Below are 17672 nucleotides of genomic sequence, written 5' to 3'. Positions count from 1 at the left end.
TTAAAAAAAAAAATAAATAAATAAAAAACTGGGGTGGGGGCTTTTACTCTGGATCTGAATGAAACAAGACAAGCTCCAAGCTGCAGTAACTTTATCCATCAGTGAATTTGGGTGGAGTTAAAACCTAGAAACACATACACACACATCTTAGCTATCGGCCTCACTGCCCGAAACAATGAGACACAGCCACACATTCAGCAGCAACATCAGCAGTTTAATCATATGAGCGTGTGCACGTGTGTGTAATGACAATGAGAGCAAGAGATGAGGGGGAGGGATTAATGCCAAATTATAGCTAGGAATTTGGAGAAATTTCAGGTTTAATTACACTAATGCGGTTATAGGAAGTAACAAAGCACAAGTACTTTGGTTACTTATAAATTGATTATTCTGACAGATATTTTTATTTACTGTAGCTCAGTCATTTTTCTCATAACTTTTACTTTTAATACCCTTTTTTAAAACCACTATCTGTACATTTTTCTTTCTGCTGCCTTCTCTCTGTGACATGTGGGCAATCAGGGCCAAACATGAGATTCTCCAAACCAGCAATGCCAGATGGAATACCCTGTTTGTGGCATGTTTGGACATTTTTTTTTTCCCACCATTTCGCTCTTATACCGTTCTCCTGGGGAGGTTGCATGGACTCAGGGTTGTAAACTATGCGCTCTAAAGCGACCACATCACCAGACTATTTGAAGGGATGATGTCGGCACAGCTAGCTGGCCAACTCGACATCGCAACTGCGGCAAGTAACTGCTGAAGCGAATGAAGGCACTTCTCTGCACTATTTCAGCAGACCAAGATCAAAAAAAGAAAAACTATAATACTGTAAGCTATATATCCACATGCCAGTACTACATGCAGTTCTTAGTTTTTCCAATTATCTTTAACAAGTATAACGTGTTTGGAGATACATTTCTACCTTTTTTTTCTTTTACACATGTATTTGTACTTATTACAGAGTGGTAGTAATGTTTTCACCTTTATACTACTGCATTCAACACAAACATACAAAACCTTTTTTTTTTTTGCATTTAATTTGTAAAGACTCATCTTGAACATTGGGGGATCAATCATTTTCACTTGTGCAGTCATTAGAAAGGATATCCAACAGGTTTCATGTGTAGAATGATTTCTAAAGCAAAATTAAAGGTGAAATCATTCGAAATAGTGCGAGGAATTTAAATGTGCAGCAAGACTAACCGTCTAAATCAGTGGTGTCAAAACACATAGGGGCCCAAACAAGCCCACAGTATTATGTTAATGAAAAAATAATACTGCAGCCCCTCTGAACATGTCATGTGAAGAATGACCTTTTTCTGTCATTACAGATTTGACTATTGTGAAAGAAGAAAATTGAGAGGAATAAAGAAATACTCAAGTCAAAACATTTCTTTACAATAATGTAATACACAGCCCCCTAAGTCTAAACATGGCATTCTGATTAATATTTTGTCTGTGACATGAATTAAGCAGTAAAATCCACCCATTGTTATCCATCGCGGGTGGCGGCCATTTTGCCACTTGCTGTTGACTGAAACCTACGATACAGTTGCTCAGTGATGACCAATCACTGTTCATCACTTTTGGTGAACAGCAAATGTCAAAACGGCTGCCTTCTGAGATGAATACAAACCGGTGGATTTTGCTGATTAATTTGTCATCCACAAATGCAACATTCAGAATGCCACGTTTAGGCTAGAATGGCGGCATACAATATTGTATTATTATGACTTGGCTTCCTTTTGAGATATCTGAGATAGTTCTTAACGTCTAGTAAACAGATGGTTGAGTAAATATACAGGTTTCCTTATGTAATTGTATTGTTTCGCTTTTTTATTGACCAGGCAATGTGTTTGACACCCCTGTTAACAAATAGATCAAAATAACGCACATGTAAGAACACAGGAATCATTTTCAATGATTTCTTTCAATGAGGAAGAGACATTCTGCATGTAAAAGCAGGAAGGACAAAGTCCGCGTTCATACGCCACAAAAAGTGCTGGTCTAGTTTCACGGCTGTACTTCCAGGATGGATTCAGCCAGGCCAGTGAGTTTGCAGTCCTCCAGCGCTTTGACCAGCCGACTCAGCTTTGCCGCCCTGCCCTCCGCCTGGACGAAACGGCTGAGGAGTTGATAGGCTTGCTCATACAGGCCGTCTCTGGCGTACTCGTAGGCCAGGTTGTCAATGGCCGTATCCTTCAGAGCTCGGCACTCCCTCCCCAGGGTCCTCCCCACGTGCTTCCAATGACGGCCCACTCCATTAGCGAAGCTCTGAACATCTGCTGCCGTCAGCATTCGATCCTCTGATGTGGGGGACATTAACGCAAACTGTACTTACTTGCGATTACGTAAACAGAGGTTTATGAACAAACAGAAACACTTCCGAGTCTGTTTTACTGTATATGCTATACAGAGATTCAATATGATGGCCCCTCTATGGTTATTCAAGTAGACTTAAAGGCATCCAATAGCATTGTTTCTACAATTGTCTGTATTTTAAAATGTAACCTTTTTTAAAAAAATTAATTAGTATGTTGGGAGAAAAAAACTTTGTGACAGATGATGACATCACAATGTATTTTTCCTGACATGAATATAAAACAATTAAAACAATTGATATGCAAGTACAAATATCAGCTATCGAAACTGGCAGATATAGGTCTTATTTCAAGATATGTGCACTCGTGGAAGCTTCTGACACAATCACTGAAAGTAAATAGCTTCACATGGAACAAGCCCTCCTCACCAGTAATTGGCGATATACTGACATGATTTTACAAATCAGCAACTGATGCATCAAAAAACAAAGTTTTTTTTTGTTTTTTCACACATGAATTGAGTAGGTTTTTTTTTTCACTGAACAGTTACTGTGGTAATTACTAATTTTTGCTTTCAATTGAATCATGGTTCTAATATAACAGTACTCTTACTTGAACACAATATTCAGTATTCTACCCACCTCTGGTATCTAGTAGTGGGCCAATGCTACAATAATGTATGATGAAAGAAACTAATAATCCAGTCAAAAGGTTTTTGTGTTTATAATTTTTTTACAACCTCATTTTTTCTCATAATACAGCAAGTAAAAAAAAAAATCTTTCTTTTGTCATATTACTCTCAGGAATCTTTGTAAAATGAGAAAAATAAATGCTCTGAAACTATATATATATACTGAAACTACATTTTCACTAAAATCACAACATTATGGCAAAATACTGCAACTTTATCCTTGTACAGCATTTATTTTATTTGGACTTTTTTTTTTTTTTGAGGGAGAGGGTTAAGACTTTTAAGTCCTGGTTTGATCCACTGTGAATATGACAATTCAATAGAAAGCTGGCAATTTCAAATTAATGCAATCCACATAAATTATTTGCCTGCATGCACTAATCTCCCTTTAGATAGAGACCATCAATTCATAAATGGTTGGATTAGCGATTCATCTGTCAAACTGCACTGTGGTGCCAGCAAACTGAACACGAAACAAACGCAGCAGATGTTCACTGACATTAGTATATAGTATTACATGACATGGGTTCTTATAATTTTTTTGTTATTTGGGTTCTAAATAGCTAGAAAGCTTTTTTAAAGGTATATTAGTGTTTTTTTTGTTTTGTTTTTTTTTGCAAATTTAACTTTTGCTGAATATTTTTCCTGCGTTTTTTTGACTGTAAAATTCACCTAGAGCGGCTAGGTATGTTTTTTGTGCTCAAGCCAAAGCCATGTCTAATATACTGTAAATATACTGTGCTTGGGTGCCATCTTGTGTCAATAAAGCAAAGGAAGTCTGCTCCTTTTTGTCTCAGTCCCGGGCTGTTGACAAAGAGTAATTCTTTTTGTTTTATGGTTGGTTTGACAATAAACTTCAAGAGGCGCTGCAACTCTGCAACCATACATTGCAAAAACCGTCTCCAATATTTTTTTTTCATTCGGCTCTGAACAGCAGGAGCTCACTGCAACTTTTTCTCATCTTAAAGATATTGCAACAACATAAAGGGAGTCTCGACTCACCAAATACTTTGTTTTGAAACCTGAAGCAGTTGCTGGGGACTTGCTGTGTGAGCGGAATCCGCTGGGTTGCAGGAGGCCCAAGGACCTCGATCTGCAGCTGCTCCTCCAGTCGATCAATCTCTTCATCACGCAGACGCTCAGGCTTTCAAAAAAAAAAAAAAAGAGAGAGAAGAGAGGCTTGACAAACTCTGAACCAAAATATACAGTTATGCTTTCCAGACCCATACACAAGAGGGGGAAATCTCCTATAAGAAATGAAAATCTGCTATTTGTAGGGACCTTCTAACCCCCCCACACACACACACACAAACACATATATACACATATATATATATTACATATATATATATATATATATATATATATATATATATATATATATATATATATATATATATATATATATATATATATATATATATATATATATATATATATATATATATATATATATATATATATATATATATATATATATATATATATATATATACACACACACACACACAACCCAGATTATTTTAGCCACTGAAAATGAATGAAACTACAAAACCTAAAATGACAAAAAGCAAAACAATATGCAGATTTTTTTTTTTTTTTGAAGCTCTTAAGTAGGGAATCATACCTTATTCAAATGATCAACTCATTGGGAAGCTGTGGAAGCCCGATAACAATCATGATCGATGGATTCCGGTGTGTTGAAAGTGAGACGTTGAAAACAGAGGTTTTGGATGGTAACAAACAAACTACATTTTACATTTATAAAACTATAATTATAGCAAAAATGTGCTATCTCTTTTTTAATCTTGCACACAAGAAATAACGTAAATTAAAAAAAGTAAAGCAAAAGTAACGTCAAATTTTCAAAACAAGCAAGAACTAATGAAACTTAACAAAATGCATAAAAACAACAAACAAGTCAAAGTGAACTAAAAAAAACAACGAAAAATTCAAAACTGTTAGAATCTTTTTTAACACAAAAGTGTAATTATGAGGTTGTGTGTGTGTTTAAGGAAAATAGTGTAGATATTTTAATATGTGTGAATATGCAAATGTATTAAATATGACAAATAAAAAAATAATAATATCTCTATGACAGCGGTTATCAAAACTACGCATTGTTATCTTGGTGCAGATACAGGTAATGTATAACATACACTGATAATATCATGCAGTGTATGTTATTCATTATTGGCACAACAAACATTCAAGCAATGACATGAGTGGTACTTGTGTTCCTGTTGCAATTAACCATATTATGCAAATTAACCCAAGATAATGGCATTCCCATCACTTTCATTAGATGCAACAGTCACACATTTACATATTTTTCAAAGATTAACAATGAAATACTTGTAAATAGATTATTACAACACAGGACAATTATATATCATACTGTAGTTTTGTAACTTTTTCAAATAATCATCTTTGTATTTATACAAATGAGTAAGTTGCTATATAGCGAATAATACAAAAGTGTACATGCACCGTTTATAACCATAATGGATTTAAATTTAACAATGAATCATTTTGTAGTGGAATGCAATTTTATTTCCCTCCGTTTATTTAATTTCACGGTGCTGAATGAAGATAACCAGTTTATTGCATCTGTTTCTAGCGCTCAAAAATCCCGCTTAATCTGAAAATATACTAAGTGTGAGATGCATTTTCTTAGTTGTTTATTAGTTGTTTATATATATATATATATATATATATATATATATATATATATATATATATATATATATATATATATATATATATATATATACACACACACACACACACACACACACACACAGTATATATGTGAGATCGATACCTGTGATAGGTGAATTTGCTGATCGATACCTGTGATAGGTGAATTTGCTGTAGACAAAGCTCTGGCTTGTCCAGACATCGATCCAAGACATGCATTCCAGCCTTGAGCTGGGTCTCCACTGTGAACTCTTGGGCCAAGGCGAGAAGCCGACATGCATGCTGGGAGATGGACTGACGCACAGCTCCTGAGCTGTAGCTTTCCAGAAACTGCTGACATGCTACTACATCCACAAACTTCACCTCCACTCCCAGGAAAGGATCAGCATCATGAACTTTTAGTATCTCGTACCCGTTCAGACATCCTGCGGAATCTGACCAGAGTGCATCAGTGTTAGCCTGTACATGGAATATCTCAAAAAAGGGACTGTCTCCCTGCATTTACATAATTTTTTGCTGTAGTTGTTTTTCCAATAGTGTACACCTTGTATGAATGTAAATTTCCTGTCAGTACAAAATAACTCAACAAACACCCATTATTTTGTAGAGGGCCAGCAACAAAACTGAGCTCGCTCCAAAGGGAAAATGTCCACATTGGGCCTTAAATATGTATTTATTTAGTGGAGAATTCATTTTTGCATAATTTGACAAAATAACAAACAGTAGAAATGAGGAGCAGGTATTATTTGTATCCAACTAGGATATACATGATCATGTTCTACTGAGTATTTATGACTTTGAGTGTGAATGGCTGGCCTGGTGAGTGACGTGAGTGCCAGTGAATAAAAGTGCTTATTTCGTTTGTTTTCTCAAGCCCATTTGCCAACATTAACTACTCTTCTCTACTCTACTCTTCAAAAACCCAGTTTTTTTTTTTTGTAATATATATCTACTGCTTTATGCTTTATTTTTCAAAAAAATAGCTTGGTTCAAAAACGTGACGAAAATATTTTGGTCCAAGACGGGTTAATCATTTGACGACAGAATGTGCGGCAGCACAAACCACCCTGGGAAAACAGCCCCTATTAACGACAAAGAGAGGAAAAAGAAAGGCTTCCACAACTGTCCTTCGACAGCCTTTAAGTAAATAGCGTCTTCTGGTTGATGTAATATTCTAAAACAGCCACAAACCAATTCTTCTGCAGTTTCCATTGTTTTTGTTATCGTTTGCAGTGCACGCTCGCTACGGTTGCTGTTGCATGATGTCATTGGCGAGCTGAGAAGGCGCTCCCGGGTAGTAGCAGTGGTGGTGGGAAAGCAATGTTATTTGGTGTAGACCCGAGCAGATTAGCGTAAAGCAGACTTAGAGCAGAGTAGAAAGTGTGGGTGGAAAAATCGCTTAAGTGTTACTGTTGTAACTGAAATACGCCAGCAGCTGTATCTATCCTTGACCACTTGCCATTCATTCAAAAATGTTCCAAGTAGCGACTGTAGGCAGTATTAAATTAGCTTTATTAGCAATTAGCTATTCATAGACTTTCTTCTGTACTGGGATTTCCACTGTGGATATGTTGCTGTAGTACAAAGTACACTACATCTTCTTTTTTAAGTGTGAACAATGCCAAACTTTGAACATTCTGTCTTTTGAGACTTTTTCCTCTTCCTGACTTGCTGACAGCGTTGCGCAGGAAACCAAGGTGGAATTGGTCTGTTTGGAAACCCTTATTGTGCTCCTCAACCCTCCATTCAAGGATACGCCAAAGCTGCTCATTAGGGTTTAGGAATGGAGATCTTCTTGGCCTGTGTTTTTGAAGTCATTAAAATATTGGAATAATGCCCTGTGGCACCGTTTCCCAATATTCAGTATGTCGCAGTACTTGTTTAACCTTAACAATTGTATGTACTGACTTTTTGAAATACTGTCCATCTATGTAGTGGAAGTTAACACCAGAACTTGCGAGCTCACCTGTGAGTGTCAGTTTGATGACTTTAAAAAACATGAACTTTCCCCGCTGGTCTTTGTAAAGGGAGAGCAGATTTGCATCCGGACAGAGCGACTGCAGAAACAGAACAGCGCATCCTGTCCAGGGACCTCGATCCAAAACCTTGTCTGCCATCCTATATAAATGTATGGAGAAATTACATAATAAACTCACGGCAGTAACATAAGTGTAAGCAGCAGTTCAATATGCACTATTTGTTCTCAAATATATGCAGCATTATTACTTTAAAGTTTGTGGATCATCCAAAATGGCTTTGAATATTAAAGTGACAAAAAAATTGTATAGGGAGCCTTGAAACACGTGTGTGGAAGTGAGGGACCAAATGCCATTTTTTGGGATAGTCGAGTCTTAGTCAACTAATTCAGATGATTTGCTCAATGTGCTGCAGCGCTTTTATTTCTACGATGTATACAAAAGGCCGATTCGTCTTGAGACATTGTTCATGAAGCTATGTAATTGTAAAACAAATCCATTTCAAATTCATCATTCTGCCATTGGTTAGTCAGGGCAAAAAGTATTGTTACAGCCAAGTTTGGCTAGCTAAACACATCTGTCGCGATGTATAGACATTAATAGATTTAATAGTCAGCAGGTCTAGTGCTGCTCCAGATGATGTACAGTATGTGGCACAGTTTCGAGCCATTATATTGCGTTTTTGTATCACATTGATGGTTTCTGTAATTACGATATGATAGTGGTGGTATTAAGAGGTGGATTAAGTCCGGTACTGTAAGTCCCCACCAAACGCCCAGGTACCAAATACTCAACCTGTCACGGACATTTCCTGTAAGTAGTGGTGCCTACTCGCACGGGCCTCATTTCACCTTTCTCCTCATCTTTTTCCCTGCCTCCTCTTCCAACCTTCATTACATAAAAACACGTTTAATCTGCAGCTTCCCTCCCCCCATAGAGACACAGGCTCGATCTCCTGTACTCCAGATGAACTACAGAAGCCCACTCACTTACGTTCTCTCCATGCACAGCATGCAGAAGGTGCCGCATGGAAAGAGCATCATTTGAGCTGGATTATACACATCCTCATATTTCACTAATACACAGTACACTTGACTCTTGGGTCTGCAGGAATCTCAACAATTTAGCCAGTATTTAATTAAATGCAATCTAATCTAACGGTGCTCTGAAAGTATACTGCCAGATTAGTTCAGCAGCGGTATATGGATTAAATGATCATCGGGTGCTTAAAATATATCATTCAGCTTTTGCTACCAAAAAGACAACCTTGACTATTCCTGCCTGCCTGGACAAACTGCCTATCTGATCTGGAAGAAGGCTAACTAATGTTCCATCCTTCATGTGAGGTTTTCCTACCACAAATTAACTGTCTCATCTCACAGTGAAGGAGTTGGGATTTTCTTTATAGGCTGTATGTTATTACAAACTAGAGCAGGACTGTACTGTACACCCTCAGATGATGGGAAAACCATTATTTCTCATCCATTCATCTTGTGTACTGCTTGTTGACGTTAGGTCTGTGGGTGAGCTGGAGATTACTTTGTGTGAGGGGCAGCCAATCATATGACACATCTGGACAAACACGCAATACCATTTACATTGATACCCATGGACAACTCAAACTCCACACGGAGGAGTTTCGAACCCCAACCTAAGAGGTGTCGGGCAGATAGTGCAAACCACTTATCCACCCTGCCATAATTTAGCAAAGTTTATGTAACCCAAAAAGGCACATGCATTAACTTACATTTCCATCTCAACCTTCAAATGAAAATCACTTCATGCCTATATTAAGGTGTTATGCGCGCAACAAGAAGCTGGGATTTTTTTCTCCAACCATCATCAGTATTATATATAAAAATCCAGTACAGCACAGGTGTCGAACTCAAGGCCCGGAGGCCAGATCAGGCCCGCCATATTATTTTAATGCTGATTTGACTGAAGTTTCTGGCTAAAATACCAAAATTTCAAGTTGTCTTCAACTTTCCAAAAATCTGGGAGGGGAAACAAGGAGTCATTCCCAGTTTCTCTTGAGAAAGGTTTTTGCCAGACTCTGGTAAGTGTATGACAAACACATTTAAAATTTAATTGACTTCACTGTTATACAGGCCCTCTAACTGAAACTATGACTACAATGTGGCCCATGATAAAAGGAGTTTGACACCCTACAGTACAGTATATTACAGTGCATTTAAATCATACAAAGATGCACAACTAACAGTGTTTCAACTTGGCTTTGCTAAATGCGCCATTTTTTTATCTTTTCCAATGAGACGTCAAGCTACTTTTTAATGTAAAACTATGTAAGCGTCCTACTTTATCTTGTTTAGTGCTTATGACTCCCCTCAAAGTTTGATTGCAGTAGGCACCCAGAGTTCAGCTGCCACTAGGAGCACATAGAATTGAGTTTATTTTTTTAACGATTTATAAAATTGAGCTGAAATTGAAACTTATCTCCAAAGTTAACAACTTAACTTTGACAAATTCGAATGATATACCGTAACGTTAGAATTAAAATGGAATATAAAACATATTTTTCCCTACTAAGAAACACCGTAGAAAATTTAGGTTTGTGGAGGAGAATTTCTCAAATCAGTCTGGTTAATACACATTATGATTGAATACATTTTATGAGTTTTACTTTCCTGGTTATGAAAACGTCGACCTAAACTGATACTTGATTTCAAGCGAAAATGTGAGAATGAAATGTGCGTTTGAAAAATTATCAAATCACTGCATGTCCGCGAGAATTATAAAATACATATAAAGTACGGTATTTACTTGCGGTTGTGTTTTTTGGTCAGCAGTTGAGACAATAACAACTACAATACCGTCAAACTTGGACGTAGACACGGAGTGTAGACCAGATTTGACTTTACGACCAACTGACAAGTTTGCACAACATATTCATGAGAGCAACGTAATTCTTTACTATAATATACTCAAACTTACCTAACCAAAAAAATAAAAATAAAATAAAAACTTTTGTTACACGGTTCCTTTACGCTTCCTCCTAACGACTTAGCCAATGATACTAGCTTCGTCACACTGTGTCGTCCTATTAGCTGGAGGGGGTAGAGGCAAAAACCGGAAGGAAGTATTTATGTTTCTTTTTCCGGCAAGGACGAAATTTCGAGTTGAAAATTAGGACAGTAATGCCATTCATTTTAGATTATTTGCACTCTTCGATAACATTTAAGTGTTTGGTGAGAGACGAAATATATTATCTCGCATTAATGCAATTGTGCAATTATTAGACCGGATAATTATCGTATTGGAGTATATTTTAAAATTACGGTGTACAGTATTTACATTGTCTTATTTTCACATTACAGTGACTTAGTGTTGAACTAGCGCCACTTGCGATGAGAGAACAATCACTCATTTAAAACTTCAAACGTTTTTTTTTTTTAAATCAAGTACATTACATTTCTTAAGTTCAGTTCACTTCAATTTTAACTTGTTTTTTCATTATCACATACATTTATTTATGCGTGTATGTTTTTGAAATGTGGGAGGAAACCTGACTACCCAAACAGCACACTGTGAGGTACATGTGATAACCTTTTAAACATTTTTTTAAGTATTAAGAAAAAATGTGAAAAAATGTTGTGAAATTTTATTCATAATAAACAAAGGAGAAGTCGTAGAATACTTTGGGAGAAGAATCACTGTAGCTTCTGTGGTTGACATGCTTGACAAATTTGAGGGTTTCCTTGTCTCTGTAGACCAGAGCAAGGGAATTATCTTCGGGATAGATGGTCAGCAGCTTTAAATGAGCAGGAAATAAGACATGGTGATGATTGGTTAAGTACTAATGAAAGATGTAATTAAAGTGTCCTTAATATGCAAATTCAAAACACTCACCTCCTCATCCTCTTCGTTTGCAACGTAACAGGTAAAGCCTCCAAACTCTGACTGCCAACCTAAAATTAAGAAATATCATTTCCATCTATCCACATCATCTCTATATGATTAATTAAAATACAAGACAATCAAATGTTATCAATATGTGTAGATTGCTAAAGATGTAACTTGGTAATCAAAGTTGGCTTGCATTGACCAACTAATCAGAGGATGGAAAAAAGGGTGACATAATTGACGACTGATTAATGGGCCGACTGGTTAACGATTCCCATTGCTATTCTGATACCCCACCGTTCACTGATTTCACTCCAAAAGTGATTTGTTGTCACAGTCTTCATATTGACTGACCCACCCGCACAGCTGAAAGGTAAAATGAGGTCAAGTGCATATTCCGCTTGTGCTGCCTCTCCATCGTGCAATAAAGTGTAGCTGCCATGGGACCATCGTCGCAGTTCACCAGAACACTTGGGTGTACTCAGCTCTAAGTGACAGAATACAAAGACGCTTAGCAAAAAGACAAAAAAAAAGAAGCAAAAGAAATGTCATGAACCTGGTTCTGTGCTTGTTTCGTTTGAGGATGTGGTTGCTTTGTCAGCCATTTCATAACTTTCCTCTTTCGCTTTGTTTTTTTGTTTACCACCATCGCTATCATCATCGTCATCAGCAGGACATAGGAAGTGCAATCGGAGGCCCGTGAAGTTGGACAGAAGCAGGAAGAATGCTTCCGACCTAAGCAACTCCCAGCAAGCACTCACACACTCAGGTAAATTGTCCAGACAGGCTGCTTCGTAGCATCTACACACATGAAAATGCAACAGTGCTCAACATATAAGTGCAGAAAACCGCCAATACATTGCTTGAACCACTTAGCAAATGTGAAAGAGTCCTTCTTACATTCACTCAAAGTACCGTAATGTAATAGGAGGGTCCCCCTTTTCTAAGGAACACTTTACAATTGTGCATCAATATAAGTCTGTTTTAATGAGTTTGAATGTGTTTACGCCATGTCGGAGGAGTGAAGGTATATTTTTGTATTACTGTTTGCGCGATTAATTATGTTATAAGGGCATTAGACCTTATCATAATTGTACAGTATGTGTCACTAGTAGTTGAATGGATGTCATATGTGACACGTGTATGCTTAATATATGTTGCACTACATTTACATTTCTTCAAATCAACCATGACTTGTTGTTGTTGGTTGTTAGTGAAGTAGTGAGTTCCAGGTCAATTCTCTGCATGTTCCTTGCACTTTTCACCTAATCATTGCTTGTAATAATTAAGATTCACTTTGAATGACAGGTCCACAGAACGACCTCATCGAGTTAATATTTATATTTAGGGATAAAGGGTTATGGTATAGATTCATGTGTAATAATGACACCAGTGTTACTTGTATACCAGCCATTTAAATGGCCTATCATTTTAATATTTTTGGATGATGTTTGAAGGGCCATAATTGGCCGATGTAATTGTCTGGCCAATTTAATCAGTCGGACACTTATCCCTAGTATTTTGAAAATCTTTTACATACTGCATGTTCTGTAGGTCTCAAATGTATCCCTTGCGATAAAGGGTGGTTCACTGCACAGTGGACCAAGCCCCACCAAGAATAACCATAAAAAAGTGTGATCGAAACTCCCGGGTAAAAATAAATAAAAAATAACACAAATGTAAGTGTAAATAACTATTAAAAACATTCGTGACTAGGTAAATTTATTCACTGTTTAACAAATGCTATTTGTTAAAAAAAAACCTTGAGTTTCCAATCACAGTCAATGTTGTCTGTGGCACACTACACAACAGTGTACTCCCACAAAACCAATTTAAATATTACAAAGATTAGTATACACCAATGAAACGGCAACATTTCAGTTGAAATAATATATTCATCATATTCAGAAGAATTCAGCCACAGGTAAGCAAAATCATCACCAAAATTCCGAAAATTGTTTCTGTGATTGAAGATTGCCCACCTCTTATTGGCCGGACCTTTCCGCGTCCACTGAATATGAGCCGATTGCATGGCTTCACACACTTGGCTGAATTTCTCCTCCTGATGACAAATCATCCAAACAATCAAACTAAAATGTAATCTTCAAAGTACATTCCTGAGTTTTTGTAGTTTTTAGCTTTAATTCTAATACACGTCATTTTATTCTAGAAATAATCCCTAGAAGTACTTGTTGGAAAATTGGCATCAGAGTGAGAGCATTTACCCTGAGAAAATCTTTCAGCTGTATTTCGGAGCTTTCCTCAAACTCTTCTTGAATCTGCTCCTGGTAGGAAATATCCAGGTACAGTGGATTGATCCACTCCAGCAGCAGTGTCTCCTAAATTGGGACACTTAATCAGCATGTAGTTCAATTAATCTGAACATGCACATATAAACTCACATCTTTCGGTAAGTGTTCGCTCCGTGGGACAAGGGGCTCTATGTAGCGAGGGGGCCGTTCCAGAGGCGGTCCGTGAAACCATCCGCTTAGAGACAGACGGCATTTGTCCTGTGACAACACCTCAGACACCTGAAAAAGCATATATGTATATTTTTTTTGGCTCTTTGGCAAGACTGATAAAGCATAACCAGTAATTCTCACTTGATGAAAGGAGACTGGAGATACTTCAAAAAGTACGAGCGTATTCCAAGAAGGCACGAGAGACTTGACAATATGCTCGGGTTGGAAATGACCTGAAGACATACATTTCTTTAATGAAGACATCTGGTCAAAAGTAAATGTTGGGATTCAGTGACGTAAGTCTACATTCAAATCCTGCAAGTGATTTTAAAACCGCAGTCAAATGCTGTGAATGACCTAAGTATATTTGAAAGAAAACAGAAACTAACCATTTGTTGTGTAAAGATCGAGGGAACCGCCATCACTGCTCAGCCATGGGGGGACAAGATAAAAAATAAAGGCAACACGCCGCCCCTCCAGTTCATCGTCATGACACAAAAGGACATCTACAACAGTTAGGAAAGAAAAACATTGAATCAATGACACTGAACTTTCAAATATCATTTTTAATGCTTACCGGTGTATTCATATTTGGCACAAGAAATATCTACAGTGGACTCCAATTTGACACCCAAAACCTCATCAAGCCATAACCGGAAATGAGTGAACAGAGCTGATCTGTAATTAGACACAAAAAAAAATTAAATTATAGTTGATAAAAAAGGTCTACACATTCAAATGCTAAGCTTTTGTGATATAAACTATGAGCACACAACCTGCACACACAGTATCAATTAAAATGCTAACTCTTTTCTAAAGGGGAAGTAAAAAATAAAAAAGAATGTGGTTGCACAACTGTAGACACCCTCTTATAACTAGAGATGCGGCTGTTAATAGTTAACCAGTTATATTCAAACTTATGTCAAATGGGAGTCAGCTCACACCTGCTCACATTTAAAATGACTCTGGTTAACCCCCCAAAATAATGTTCAGCTATTCCAGTCGGGTGTTCCTGACTTTTTAAAAAATTGATTATAGCAAGGCTTATTGTTTTTTGGTACTAATAACGCTGATTGGTTTTTCAAACGATTCATAATTTGTTTTACCTGTGTAGGCCCATTTTCATACAGAAATCAAGTTGAAACTAATCCCCCCCCCCCCCCCCCCCCCCCCCCCCCAAATACATCAGATGATGCGAGTTATATTCATGATGCTGGAGGTCTCCCCATAGAGGCAAATTCATCCACTGTTCAAGCCTGCCATGACATTTTGTTGCAGTATAAATAATAAATGATCCCAAGAGGAAGCCTTCATTTCTCTTTTAATCACAGTTTGGATTCACCAGGGTGGATTGCTTTGGGAGGTGCATTTCATAAACACATTTTTGCATGAAGTCTTACTCAGTGTATCTAATTTGTCAAGGATAGGATGCACATAATTATAAATAGGACAATAGATTGCTGTCAGGCTTTTGACTTGAGAGAAGCCAGTCATCATGATTTAAATGCCATGATATGCTGTCTTTTGATGACGTAGGGTCACCAGGCTTAAATCAACTTTGGACAGTATTGTTAAACCATTTTGTTGATAACTTTAGTCATATTTGGGTATGAAATGTATTATCTGGCTCCCCCTGGTGGCAGTGATGAAGCATGCAACGTCTTCAACGATACGTGCAATATTGCTCATGTTCAACTACACGAGTTCAAATTCAGGAACGGATGCAGTGATTGAAATTCAGGAACGGCTGCAGTGATTGTCTAATAATTTTGGAAATTAAAAGGAAAATAGGTTGCAAGATTGTCACTTGGTGTTAGTTGTTACCATGTTTTTTCACTTAAATCATAACCCACCTCAAGCCTGCTATGTGTGGTTCAGTTCGCTTTCTCAAGTCATCGGACTGTAGGTGGGAAAACAAATAAATGCTAAGACAGTGGAATGACGTGTTGGAAAAGTCATGCACAGATCAGTTTGAGGCTCACCTGTTTAAATTTGTAGAGATCGTTGGATTTTGTGTGAAAGTTGAGCGTGAGCAGTTCTGTCTGCAGATTCCCCAAGAAATGCTCACTTTTGATAAAGTTTTTGATGACACAGTGAAGGAAAGGATGGCAGTCCAACTCCAAGTCTCCTGCAGCGTATCGAAAAAGTGAATGTTGAAATTGATTGCAGAAAAAGTAAATATTAAATGTACACGCAATAGACACACCTTCACAATGTCATTTCGTCTGTCCGGACTGCATAACATTAAAAATGTTTGCCTCACACTTTTAGCTTAAAATGAAGTCTAAATATTTATTAAAACACACTGGAAGCGTATTTCAATGCACTTCTGCGAGGGGTTGGTATCAATACTGAAAATGTAGGTGTAAATGATGCATGCATACCGGAGTCCGGTCAACCGTGTTATACTTTAAGTTAAACATGGATTGCAGCAGGCGGCTCGCTGAAAGAGTGTTTAGCACGTCCGCCTCACAGTTCAATCACAAATTCTAATCCAGCTCGCTGAGGTCTTCCTGTATGGCGTTTGCATGTTATCCCCAGGTACCAGCAAGCCAGCGACCCTAGTGAGGATAAGCAGCTACAGAAAATGGATGGATGAATTGATGGCAGCATTTAACGAATGTGCAATTGAATGTTAAAATATTGGTAATGACAAGTTGTTAATGACAACCTCTTTTTCTTTTCAATTTTCAATTATACTGAATGAAACTTATACGACGTGCACAACAAGTGTTTTGGTTTGTCTTTCTAGACAACATTTGATCCAAATAGAACACATTTTCATGAAGATTTCAATATGTAAGGGCATTATAATGCAACACATATTATCATGCTTACTCAAATGCAAGGTCTACATTAAAAAGCATGAACATTATCTTAGTAATGTTAAAATTGATACAAAAAATCTGCACAGTACTCATTACAATAAAAAAAACAATGCAAAGTAAATGAAAGCCGTAATAATCATGAATAGGGCAATGCTGTTGTTGTAGACAATGTTTCAGTTTTATGCGTATATGCATAACAGTTTCTAAACTACGAGTTATTTGCTTTATTGTCGTTCTTAGCAATACTACAACGAAAGAGCTAACCAGGAGCTAAGTAGCTCGTGTCGGGGTACGTGTTGACTTTACGGACCATGGGTATAGTTAGACTTTTGGCTCCACGCCTCCTTGACCGCGCTCTTCACGTTCTCGTCTGTAACGACTCGACAAAGTTCTGGTATTTCTTCGCAGTTGGTTGTCTTCATTTTCTTCTTTTTTGACTTTACATCATCACCCTGATGCCTTTTGGATGCCATTGTGGAATTCGGCTAATAGCTTGGACTATTTCCCCACCGCGGTGACGTCATTGGAAAATGTCATTGCGTCGCGGGGATATGACGTTATTGACTGGGGTTTAAAAATGCAAATTCGATCCACCTATGGCTGGGAAAATACTGTCCTACGGACGTATTTAACTGGTCGTAAATTTCATTAAAGTGTTTATGCAATTTTATGTTAGTAAATATACATTTGCTGTTGTCATAAAACATCTTTTAGAGTAGTTCCCTTATCAAATCCAGATGCGCCGACATCATGATAGCATCTCTTTATGGTTATGGAATGTGCAATTAATCGTTTAAAAAATACTGATTGGAATTATAGTGTAAAAATTC

General features: G+C 37.3%; 2 protein-coding genes across 3 annotated transcripts; both read right to left on the bottom strand.

The window, feature by feature from the left end:
- Window positions 1–259: 259 nt before the first annotated feature.
- On the bottom strand, window positions 260–10771 carry tradd (tnfrsf1a-associated via death domain). Of its 2 annotated transcripts, none has more exons than XM_088413664.1 (5): window positions 10644–10771; window positions 7682–7833; window positions 5869–6149; window positions 4018–4159; window positions 260–2309 (listed from the first exon to the last, which is right to left on the bottom strand). In XM_088413664.1, the coding sequence occupies exons 2-5, from the start codon at window positions 7830–7832 to the stop codon at window positions 2017–2019; spliced, it is 867 nt and encodes a 288-aa protein (XP_088269790.1). In that variant the 5' UTR covers window position 7833; window positions 10644–10771; the 3' UTR covers window positions 260–2016. The 2 variants fall into 2 exon arrangements, with proteins under 2 accessions (XP_088269790.1, XP_088269791.1); XM_088413665.1 differs by lacking the exon at window positions 10644–10771 and adding an exon at window positions 10473–10591.
- A 539-nt stretch (window positions 10772–11310) lies between these two features.
- Window positions 11311–17356, bottom strand: ogfod1 (2-oxoglutarate and iron-dependent oxygenase domain containing 1). Its single transcript, XM_088413663.1, has 13 exons — window positions 17153–17356; window positions 15997–16142; window positions 15868–15914; window positions 14592–14692; window positions 14404–14520; window positions 14156–14247; window positions 13955–14083; window positions 13778–13891; window positions 13535–13614; window positions 12109–12353; window positions 11911–12039; window positions 11559–11617; window positions 11311–11460 (listed from the first exon to the last, which is right to left on the bottom strand). The coding sequence occupies exons 1-13, from the start codon at window positions 17313–17315 to the stop codon at window positions 11311–11313; spliced, it is 1572 nt and encodes a 523-aa protein (XP_088269789.1). The 5' UTR covers window positions 17316–17356.
- Between the last annotated feature and the right edge of the window lie 316 nt (window positions 17357–17672).

The sequence above is a fragment of the Hippichthys cyanospilos genome, chromosome 4 (genome assembly GCF_059441005.1).
Source record: "Hippichthys cyanospilos isolate Australia breed blue-spotted pipefish chromosome 4, RoL_Hcya_1.0, whole genome shotgun sequence".
Classification (NCBI taxonomy): Eukaryota; Metazoa; Chordata; class Actinopteri; order Syngnathiformes; family Syngnathidae; genus Hippichthys; species Hippichthys cyanospilos.
The sequence above is the reverse complement of the archived record's forward strand: the minus strand, read 5'-3'. Positions and strand labels throughout refer to the sequence as shown.